The sequence below is a fragment of the Piliocolobus tephrosceles genome, chromosome 8, assembly GCF_002776525.5.
Source record: "Piliocolobus tephrosceles isolate RC106 chromosome 8, ASM277652v3, whole genome shotgun sequence".
Lineage (NCBI taxonomy): Eukaryota > Metazoa > Chordata > Mammalia > Primates > Cercopithecidae > Piliocolobus > Piliocolobus tephrosceles.
In genome coordinates, this window is record NC_045441.1 from 100,354,533 (window position 1) to 100,366,150 (window position 11,618).

Sequence of the window (11,618 nt, forward strand, 5' to 3'; positions counted from 1 at the left end):
TTTTGGGCAAGGCCCTGCCATCTTCTGCAGATAACTACTCTCCTTTTGAGAGACAGATCTTGGCCTGTTACGGGGCTTTGGTGGAAACTGAATGTTTGACTACGGGTCATCAAGTCACCATGCAACCTGAACTGCCTATCAGAACTGGGTGATTTCTGACGCATCTAGCCATAAAGTGGGTTGTGAACAGCAGCATTCCATCATCAAATGGAAGTGTTATATACGTGATTGGGCTTGAGCAGGTCCTGAAGGCACAAGTAAGTTACATGAGAAAGTGCCTCAAATGCCTATGGTCTCCACTCCTGCCATCCTGCCTTCTCTCCTCCAGCTTGCACCCATGGCCTCATGGGGAATTCCCTATGATCAGTTGACAGAGGAAGAGAAGACTAGGGCCTGGTTCACAGATGGTTCTGCGTGATAGGCAGGCACCACCCGAAAGTGGACAGCTGCAACACTACCACCCCTTTCTAGGACATCCCTGAAGGACAGTGGTGAAGGAAAATCTTCCTGGAGGGCAGAACTTTGAGCAATGCACCCGGTTGTGCACTTTGTATGGAAGGAGAAATGGCCAGATGTGTGATAATACACTGATTCATGGTCTGTATCCAATGGTTTGGCTGGATGGTCAGGGACTTGAAAGAAACATGATTGGAAAATTGGTGACAAAGAAATTTGGGGAAGAGGTATGTGGATGGACCTCTCTGAGGGATAAAAAACTGTGAAGATATTTGTAACCCATGTGAGGGCTCACCAGTGGGTGACCTTGGCAGAGGAGAATTTTAGTAGTCAAGTGGATAGGATGACCCACTTGTTCTGTGGACACCACTCAGCCTCTTTCCCCAGCCACGCCTGCCATCGCCCAATGGGCCCATGAACAAAGTGGTCATGGTGGCAGAGACTGAGGTTATGCATGGACTCAGCAACATGGACTTCCACTCACCAACGCTAACCTGGCTATGGCCACTGCTGAGTGCCCACTTTGCCAGCAGCAGAGACCAACACTGAGCCCTCCATAGGGCACCACTCCTTGGGGTGATCAGCTACCTGGTGGAAGGTTGATCATACTGGACCTCTTCCATCATAGAAAGAGCAGAGGGGCCAGGCGCGGTGGCTCAAGCCTGTAATCCCAGCACTTTGGGAGGCCGAGACGGGCGGATCACGAGGTCAGGAGATCGAGACCATCCTGGCTAACACGGTGAAACCCCGTCTCTACTAAAAAATACAAAAAACTAGCCCCGTCTCTACTAAAAAATACAAAAAACTAGCCGGGCGAGGTGGCGGGCGCCTGTAGTCCCAGCTACTCCGGAGGCTGAGGCAGGAGAATGGGGTAAAACCAGGGAGGCGGAGCTTGCAGTGAGCTGAGATCCGGCCGCTGCACTCCAGCCCCGGCGACAGAGCAAGACTCCGTCTCAAAAAAAAAGAAAGAGAGCAGAGGTTTGTCCTCACTGGAATAGACACTTACTCTGGATATGAGTTCGCCTATCCTGCACGCAACATTTCTACCAAGACAACTATCTATGGACTCATGGCATGCCTTATCCACCATCACGGTATTCCACACAGCATTGCCTCTGACCAAGGCACTTACTTTACAGCTAAAGAAGTGTGGCAGTGGGCTCATGCTCATGGAATTCACTCGTCTTATCACGTTCCCCATTACCCTGAAGCAGCTGGATTGACAGAATGGTGCAATGGCCTTTTGAAGTCACAACGCCAACTAGATGACAGTACTTTGCAGGGCTGGGGCTAAGTCCTCCAGAAAGCCATGGATGCTCTGAAGCAGCGTCCAATATATGGTACTCTTTCTCCCATAGCCAGGATTCACAGGTCCAGGAATCAAGCCGTAGAAATGGAAGAGGCACCACTCACCATCACCCCTAGTGATCCACTGGCAAAATTTTTGCTTCCTGTTCCTGCGACATTACGTTCTGCTGGCGTAGAGGTCTTAGTTCCAGAGGGAGGAACACTGCCACCAGGAGACACAACGATTCCATTAAACTGGAAGTTAAGATTGCTGCCTGGACACTTTGGGTTCCTACTACCTTTAAGTCAACAGGCTAAGAAGGGAGTTACAGTGTTGCCTGGGGTGATTGACCCAGACCATCAAGACAAAATCAGTCTACTACTCCACAACAGAGGTAGGGAAGAGTACACATGGAATACGGAAGATCCATTAGGGCGTCTCTTAGTATTACCATGCCTTGTGATTAAGATTAATGGGAAACTACAACAGCGCAATCCAGGCGGGACTACAAATGGCCCAGACACTTCAGGAATGAAGGTTTGGGTCACTCCACCAGGAAAAATACCACGACCTGCTCAGGTGCTTGCTGAAGGCAAATGGAATACAGAACAGATAGTAGAAGAAGGTAGTCATCAGTAACAGCTACGACCATATGACCAGCTGCAGACACAAGGACTGTAACTGTCATGAGTATTTCTTCCTTCTTTTGTTAAAAACATGTTTGTGCATGTATACACTTGTACTAAGAAAATACCTTCTTCATTCAATTTCCTTTTTCCGTTATCATGTGACATAAGATTTATTGACTTCACATCAGCATTTAAGTATTGTCAACTTTATGTAATAGTATTTGGGTTGGGGATTTGTGCATTTTCGTTTGTATGAAGGATGGTTGTGTTACATTAGAGGTAATTACGACCTTATTGTCTTTATTTGAAGATTATATATGATCTCAGGAGTTGTGTATGGGTTCAAGCTGACAAGGAGTAGACTTATGATGGTTAGTACTGAGGGTCAACTTGACTGAAGGATGCAAAATATTGATCCTGGGTGTATCTGTGAGAGTGTTGCCAAAGGAGATTAACATTTGAGTCAGTGGGCTGAGAATGGCAGGCCCACCCTTAATCTGGGTGGGCACCATCTGATCAGCTGCCAGGGCAGCTAGAATATAAAGCAGGCAGAAAAATGTGAAAAGACAAGACTAGCCTAGCCTCCCAGCCTATATCTTTCTCCCGTGCTGGATGCTTCCTATCCTCAAACATCTGACTCCAAGTTCTTCAGTTTTGGGGCTTGGACTGGTTCTCCCTCCTCCTCAGCTTGCAGATGACCTATTGTGAGACCTTCTGATTGTGTGAGTTAATATTTAAAGTCCCCTTTAATAATAATAGGATATTTAATAATTTAATAATAATAGGATCTATCTCTCCTATTAGTTCTGTCCTTCTAGAGAACCCTAATACAAGAAGCTCTTCAAAACATCATGGGAGATATAAAGCAGTGGTTTTCTAACTTGAATGATAACCAATTAGTGTATTTTGACATTATTTTAGTGTATTATAACCAACATATTTTTAAAAAGGGACAGAATAAAAATAGCAGAGAGCACTGCATATAGAAAGGGTAAGTATAGTTTCAAGACACTTAAATATATGCTTAGGTGTTGTGAGTTTATGTACTCGACTATGATGTAGAATGTATTTCTGACAGAAACGTTTATTTAACAGTAACAGGATCTATTTACAAACCAAGTGGACCAGGTGTTTTAGTCTGTTTGTACTGCTGTAACAAAATACCTGAGACTAGGTAATTTATAAACAATAAAAATTTATTTCTCACAGTTCTGGAGGCTGGGAAGTCCACGATCAAGGTGTCAGCAGATTTAGTGTCTTGTGAGGGCTCTCTGCTTCCAAGATGAGCACCTTGTCGCTCATATAGTGGAAGGGATGAACGCTGTGTCCTCATATGGCTCACAGGCAGCTCTCTGCAGACTCTAAGAGCAATACCACTCATGACAGTAAAGCCCTCACGGCTAAATCCCTTCCGAAAAGACCCCATCTCTTAATATCACCACCTTGGGGTTTAAATTCCAACATATGAATTTTGGAGGAATACCTTCATTCAAAAAGCATAGCACCAAGGAAGGCTGAAAGCCTTTTTCAACTGGCATGGAGTGGCAGCCGAGGTTAGGGTCAGAGGCCCTTGAACAAAAGCCTTAAGTTTAGGAAACAATATACAGACTAGTTGCTTACTATAGAGCAGTTTAATACCCTAAGCATTCTTTTAGGAGTGAGCTGGAGGCAATTATCTTAGCAAAGAAGCTGTAGGGAGGGGGAGGGGCAGGTCTACCCAGCTCAAAGGATATCCACTGCAAAATTTTCCTTCTCAGAAAAGGAAGGCTGCAGGACCTCTCTAGATCAAAACGTTCCTTTTCAGATTGAGTACATATACTGCCAGGACTCAACAAGAATATAATCTCCTTCAAGACACGAATGGGACAATGTCTTCAATCAGCAACATTCTGCTTTTACAGTCTATTTCCCTCTTATTCTCTGAATCTGTCTACAGTCTATTTCCCTCTTATTCTCTGAATCTGTCTCTTGCCCAGTTTTTGATGGTGTTTGAAAAGCTGGCTGCCATAGCTTGATAAGGCATATATCTAACCAGGATATTTTACTGCCTTTTCCATTTCTGCTTATCAAACGTGTTAACATATAGTGGACACTATCTGGATCTTTTTTTTTTTTTTTTTTTTTTTTACTAACCATTCATACTTCGTGGCATTTTGGCCATCATAGGTATCTCTGGCTTCTTGGTCAATTGTTCTTGGTCTAGGTGTAATACTATTACACCTTAATTCTGATTGATTGTTCATCGACTGATTCATCTCCCCATCCCAAGTTAAGATTTGCTCATTGTTTTTGAATGTATCTTGCTGGATTATATTGTTTATATGAATATATTTTGCTAGGTTTTGTTAAATGCTCTATTTCTTAACTGTTACTCTGAAATCTTACTTTTTCAAGGTGCTCCATAATAACTTATTTTTTTAGAACTCCCAAACATGGATTAAGAGTACAAGTAAAGCTCTTCACTATCCTCTATATAAACCATACAATTCTCACATCTGTGCCCTTGCTTTTCTCTGTTTGACATGCCTTTTATTGCTCTCCTCCTCTTCAAATTTTATCCGTTCATCAAGGTTCAGCTTAAATCCCTCCATAAAGCCAACCTAACTACCCTCAGTCCCACTACTTTATCTAAATGTAGTTAGCACTGTATTTCCTTTCAACACTTAGAACTAAATTACGTAGATCTTCACATATTTCTATAAATTATATCCTGTAGGATCCTTGAAGTAGGAGTCATTATTTATATAGCTTTTGCCTTATGTAGTCCTAGGCACTCAGTGGGATACAGTTGAATGAGTGTCAAGAGATGAAGGTTTCTGACCTTACTTGGTACTCAGGAGTCTGTAACAGGCTATTGGGGATGACAAGCTTTCTGATACCCCTCTTACTTTTCTCATAGCATAAACAGTAACTATGTAAATGGGAGGCTATTGAAACATCTTGGAGATCACTACCTCATAATTCACAGGTAGGAGATGGTCTTGCCAGTAAGGTAAAAAGGTGCACCTCAGTGCTTCAGACTGCCCATTACAGTAAGTTTTCACTTTTATAAACCTTAGGGTAGTACCTAAGCTATATATAGCTTATATATAAGCAATATAAACCTTATGCTACACAAATAAATATTAAGGGCAACTTTTTTATTTTTATTTTTTTTGAGACGGAGTCTTGCTCTGTCGCCCAGGCTGGAGTGCAGTGGCGTGATCTCAGCTCACTGCAAGCTCTGCCTCCCGGGTTCACGCCATTCTCCTGCCTCAGCTGCCTGAGTAGCTGGGACTACAGGCGCCCGCCACCACACCTAGCTAATTTTTTGTATTTTTAGTAGAGATGGGGTTTCACCGTGTTAGCCAGGATGGTCTTGATCTCCTGACCTCGTGATCCGCCCGCCTCGGCCTCCCAAAGTGCTGGGATTACAGGCGTGAGCCACCGCGCCCAGCCTAATGGCAACTCTTGATAAAGAAATTGTGACTGGTTACAGCACGCTGGTCGCTGAAAAGAGATACTAGAGGGCAGTAATAAAATGTAAGTAAAGAAATTATCACACTGCTACTTCATTGGTAATTCAAGGCAACCACAATTAAGGGGGTAAACACACACTACAGAGGCTAAAGCAATGCCTGAAAGTAACAGACACCAAATCAAATCAAACAAATGTTTAACATTTTATCAGATCTAAAATAAGTACATCTTCTCTCAGCAAATTTTCATAACTTGATGCATCATAAAATGCCAACAAAACTTCCGACGTACTGGTTAAATTATATAAAATACAATAGGAATGCTCTTAATTCTAATTATTTAAACATTAGCATCAGCAGACATTAATAATACTATTCTGAACCTGGATCTGCATGAATCTGAACGTTAGCCGTTAGCTGATAGGCTAAGTATGATAGAACAAAAAAAACCAAAGCCAGTGGTGGTGATGAGCATCTGTAGTCTCAGCTACTCCGGAGGCTGAGGCATAAGGATCCCTTGAGCCCAGGAGTCCAAGGATGCAGCGAGCTATGATTGTGCCATTGTATTCCAGTTTGGGCCGCCCCATCTCTAAAAAATTTTTTTTTGGTATGAAAAAGAAGTACTTTCTAGGTGAAAACTTTTTTAAAAAAAAAACAAAAAAACCCAAATTGGTGAAAAAAGCCTGACTATATCAGCACTGTATTTAGAAAAATAGGGAAGTATGGGAAAAACGTTAGGCAAGCCCCAATGTCCAAAACAATAATCCCAGAAACTGAAAGCATCTTGAAAACCACTTAGCAATACAGAACTTTACATTTAAAAAAAGCAGGGATAATTTTGATTCACAAATATCCTTAGTTGTGAATGTACCTAAAAACTTGTTTATAAAGCTGCATATAAATAGTGGAACAATCTTTTACAAGATTTCAGGAAAATAATCACCAAATAACATGGTGCGCTTAAATCGCAGTGATCATCACAGTATGATTCACAGGTAACACCGTACAACTACAAAGATATAACACATTGCTACACATACTTTATTTGCAAGTCAGTACCATGAAAACATCTCTCTAAGAGGTCAATGTAATAATCTTTTATTGATATAGGAACTCTGGCACTGAAAGCTTGAATAACCCAAGGTAACGATGTCGTCACCAAGGGACAACGAGAATAGAACCCAAATCCCTTGACTCCCAAGCTTGTGTTTTCCCTTAATTAAGCTCCTTTCTATTCATCCAAGAGCATCAAGTGTAAAACGTGGGAGAAAGGAGTGGACACAAATAAGCCAAGTCCGCGAGGTGGAGACTGCACTGAAGGTCCTAGGAATCGCCCCTTGGCATTTTCCTTTTGTTTTGGCTGACGAAGATGAAAGCAGCAGCAACCACAAACTCCTGGGACCAAGAACTGGAACTAGGTACTGCCTCTTGCGGTAACTCTCTTCCTCATTTTAGGCCTTTCCTTTTTAACCTCTCCTTCCGGCCAAGCCTTCGCGCTCTCTTCCCTTCTCTCGGTTTCTATCCGCTCCCTTTAGCTCCACTCTGCATTCCTGCTAGGTGTCCCCGTGAGAGGAGACAGCTGCGCCGCACTGGCTCTCCACCCTCCATCAGGCCCTGGCGCCCAGTCCTCAGGTATTCAAGAGGTTCGTGGCGTCACAAGCGCTCTCCCTAGAAAGTGAGTGGCAGTCAAGCATTATAAATGTGTTTCAACTGTTAAGAGACTTAAGAGATGGGAACCGGGGCATAAACCAAGTCACCTCTGCGTGAGTTTAGGTAGCTGGTCACGACAAAGCAAAATTTAGACAATAAGCGTTGAGACTTTCCTTTTAGCTGCGAGTTTCACAGCTCCGCCATCCCCTGAGCAACCTCCCACTGGAGGACGCCTGCCGAGGCGCATATGTTTACACTTTTCCTACACCAGGCGGAGGACCCAAGCGCTCGCTGACCCCGGGGGATTCCAAACCGTTACTCCGCCCGCCGGGGTGGGGCCAGTGCAACGGCCGATCTGCGCAGCCGGGTGGCTCCGGGGCCCCCGCGCACTACAAGTCCCAGAAGGCAGCTCTCCGCGGGGGCGGGCAGTCGCTTTATCTGCCTCAGGCTCATTTTTACCACTGCTCTCCCCTTCCCTGGTCCTCCTGGTGTCCTTTCCACAGTTAAAGGCTACTTTCTCTTGAAGCACATGAGGAGAAGCCTTAGCAACCTCGATACCGAAGTTCTTCGCGCGCTCGCTCTTTCTGCCTCTGCTCGAACTATGCCTGAGTCCCTCACAGGAGTTGGGTAGTGGAGGCGAGAGAGGGAAGTCTTTGCAGGCCAAAACTGGGACAACCTGCTCGGACTTCCGCCTCCCGGCCTCCGGAAGGCAGTGCGCACGCGCTCGCTGCGACTCCGGCGCGGTTGACTTCCGCTCCCACTGTGCTCTGCGAGCCGAATCATGGATCACACTGGTAAGGAGGCGGAGGCAGTGGGGGTCCCGGTTCCATGCCCCCTTGGCCGGCCTGGGGCTGGACGCCCAGCAGGCAAAAGGGATTACGCTCGCCCCACAACACTAGGGTGTGGCAGTGAGAAGAAATCTCACATATGCCTTCCTGTGCCTGGCAGGGGCCTGCCGTTTCCTGGCCTACCCTCTGGTGTGGTACCTACCTCCTCCGTGCCGGCAACAACCGCTCCTTCTCTCGTTCTGAGCTCCGAACCCGGACCGGTGGGCAGTGTAGGCCTTTGGGAAGGGAGAGCGCCGGCTCTGTTTTATTCAGCCCAGCTGCTCTGGTCTACGTTATGGAGACTGGCGGGTAGATTGCGGTCTCCGAATCGCGGAATCCTCTTTACGCTGGGAGTGGACGGGCGAGAGTGGGTTGGAGACTTCCTGCTGTCTCAGTCAGCTTTGGGCGGGTGCTGCAGTGGTCACCTCCTGTCGTCTGTCCGATCCTTTATGGACTAGAGAGGTGGAAGAAGGGCGTCTGATAGAGTTTTTGGAATCCAACTCGGAGTAGCTTTTCTACCTAAACCAAAAGCATGCCCCCACGCTTCGGCTGAGGTCCGTACTCATCATTTGAGGGTATTTACAAAGAGGAGCTTAAAATCAAGGCATTCTCATACTTTTCTCCAAGTAAGAGTAGTTCCACCCTTTGTTATGTATTTTCTGGCTTTTGCTTCTTTGTGGTTCTCGGATATTGAATGCGTGCTCTTGGAGTTAACATGTGCCCCATACATTTACAGCGACCATATCACAAATAGAGAAAAAAAGGCTTTTTCTTGAGTATTGAGTTGTCCTCACTCATCAGATATCTGCTTGATTATGTAATTAGGTGTGTATGTTTGTTTATGTAGTGTATGTTTATGCCAGATACAGATATCTGTAGGTCGGGAGAGGGAAGATGGAATGGTAAACGAGACGGACCAGGTCCGTGATAGAACTTCTGTTTTACGGAGGAACACAGACAATACCTTCTTCTTTTTTTTTTTTTAATTTTTTTTTAATGTTTGCGAATTATAAGTATTTTGAAGAAAATAAACCAGTGCTGTGGAGAGATTCATAGGGGGAAATTTCAGAGAGAGTTGTTAGGAATGGTCTTTGTGGAAGCTAAGATTTGATGGGTGAGAAGGTCCCAACCCTGGGAAAAAAGCAAGAGGAAAAGCATTTCCAGCAAGTGCAAAGGCACTGAGGTAGGAAGATGTAGTGAAGTCAGCTGCAGCCTAGTAATAACCAAAGGGTAAGAGTCCTGAAGTGAGATTGGAAAGGAGGGCAGCAGGCACATCATTCAGGTCATTGAAAGCCATGGTAAACGTTTGAATTTTAAGTGAATATGAAGCCATTGAACAGAAGTAAAGGAGGAACACAATCTCTTTAAAAATATATAATAGGCTGTTCTATGGAGAATGGTGTAAGAGAGGGAAGTAAGAATGATGGAAAATAGCTGATTGCAGTAGACGGGAAGGGAAGGTTTGTTTGGTGAAAATGAAGGAAAATGGGCAACTTCAGTAAATACTTTGGTGGTGTTTGAACGAACGTGAGAGAAAGGAGAAATACCTAGGTTTTTGGTTTGAGCAACTAGGTAGTGTCCGTTATTGAATTGAGGAAAACTTGGGGCAGAAAACAGTCTTTTTTTGTAGAGGTGAGATGGGAATTTGGAAACAGGTGTTTGGTCTTGGACTACTAGTGTGAGGTAACTATTGAGACAGGAGAGATGCCAAGTGGAGATGAGAGGAAAGATCTGCACTGAAAATACGTATTTGGAAGTTAGTACCTTTATTTATAGCTGGTATTTTAAAGCATGAGGACAGATGAGACCACTTAAGAAGGGTGTGTTCAGAGGAGAAGCCGGCCTAGCACCAGGCTGTAAAGAATTCCAGTGTTTGGGAATTTATATTGAGTTGAAACTCTGCGATTTTGATGGTAGAATAGCAAACATTCGACGTTTGGAAAATAATTCTTTTTTGAGCCCACTGCTGGAATTGTGAGTCAGGTTCCTGCCATAGTTTGGAGGCTGTTATGTTAGGAAGTCATAATAGGGGTGGGTGTAAAGCGTGTTTATTATCTTAATTCTTGAAGTTTAGAGATTGCCTAAGGAAGTAAAACTCATCCTAACATGAAAATACGAATGAGCCGACCACTTAAAAAATTAATTCCCGCTCAGATGTCCCTTCTGCTTAACACTAGATTCTTACCTATTTTATTTTTTTAATGAATCAGTTTCTTTGATGTTTAGTATCAGAAGACAGTATCAAATACTATGCATTTATTGTGAAATAAAATCATAAACCTTGCAGAAGATTCTGGTTTTCATGAAATTCATAAATATGAATTTAATAATTGTTTAAATCACAAAGCCTTTGACAAATGAGAAAATGCCACTTAGCTAGATAATTGAAGAATCATGACAGGATAGGCATCTCAAAAGAATAATTTCAGTATTAAAGGATTAAGAGATCCTTGGGGAAACTGATGAAACCCTTGAACATTATGCAAAAATGACCCATTTTATGATCATACATTCAAATGTAAAAATGAAGGTGTTCTAATAGAATCTTGCCAGAAAAATTACTCCAAGAGGCTCCCAGTTAACACTAGATTTATTCTTTGGTCATTCTAAGAATTAGCACTTCTGTAACTGTATCCCAGATTTTGTAAAAGATCCCAGATTTTGTAAAATATTTGTTGGTTCTTTTTATTCAAGATAAAAACCCCCAGTCTTTTTTAAACTATATAATATGGAAGTGTTGTGCCTTTTTAAAGTGAATTTGTCTTAAGTGGCCAGTAGTCCTTAATCATTTTCTATGTAATATCTAAGAAATTTTTGTTGTTAAGAACTTTATAATTTGTTACTGTATTCAAAAGGAAATAGTGCTTTATGTTCTGATTCTTAATTTAAAAACAACAAAAAGCAAAAAAGTCACAAAAAATCCCAGAATGTTACCACTATTAAATGCTGTACCTCATGAATTTCAATCTGTGAAGCAAAGTGAGAAGGGCCAGCCAGCTCTTGAAAGTGGTAGACTATGCAAGCAACAGTAGAGACCTCAAATGTTCAGGATGGTGTGAAAAGGACTTGTGATGAAGTGTTGGTATTTTCATTATTCACAAAGGTAAAACGATTAAGCCATTTTGATATTTGAATGTTTAATATTTGAGGGACAGCATTGAACTGATTATATGTCTACAACGACTTGCTTTTTAGTTGATTGGAATGTCAGGAATACTTTTTGAGCAAGAAAAAAAGTCATTCATGTTTCTTTTGGCCAGTGCATTGCTTGTAATTACTTTTAGTACATAAGCAACTACAGTGAAAGCAG

At 43.1% G+C, this 11,618-nt stretch overlaps 1 protein-coding gene and 1 long non-coding RNA gene across 4 annotated transcripts in view; one reads left to right on the forward strand and one right to left on the reverse strand.

Annotated features, from left to right (window-relative positions):
• Window positions 1–6,851: 6,851 nt before the first annotated feature.
• LOC113219699 lies at window positions 6,852–8,693 on the reverse strand. Its single transcript, XR_003306662.2, has 2 exons — window positions 8,472–8,693; window positions 6,852–7,499 (listed from the first exon to the last, which is right to left on the reverse strand). It is a non-coding gene; the product is annotated as an uncharacterized LOC113219699 (long non-coding RNA).
• Window positions 7,407–11,618, forward strand: part of CBLL1 (Cbl proto-oncogene like 1) — a 19,152-nt gene continuing 14,940 nt past the window's right edge. For 2 of the 3 annotated variants that reach the window (XM_026446885.2, XM_026446886.2), the window contains exon 1: window positions 7,407–8,275. In XM_026446885.2, coding sequence (XP_026302670.1) covers window positions 8,263–8,275 — 13 coding nt within the window. In that variant the 5' untranslated portion in view covers window positions 7,407–8,262. Of the gene's footprint in view, window positions 8,276–8,485; window positions 8,935–11,618 lie in introns of those variants that run through there. The other variant, XM_026446887.2, reaches the window with a different exon arrangement.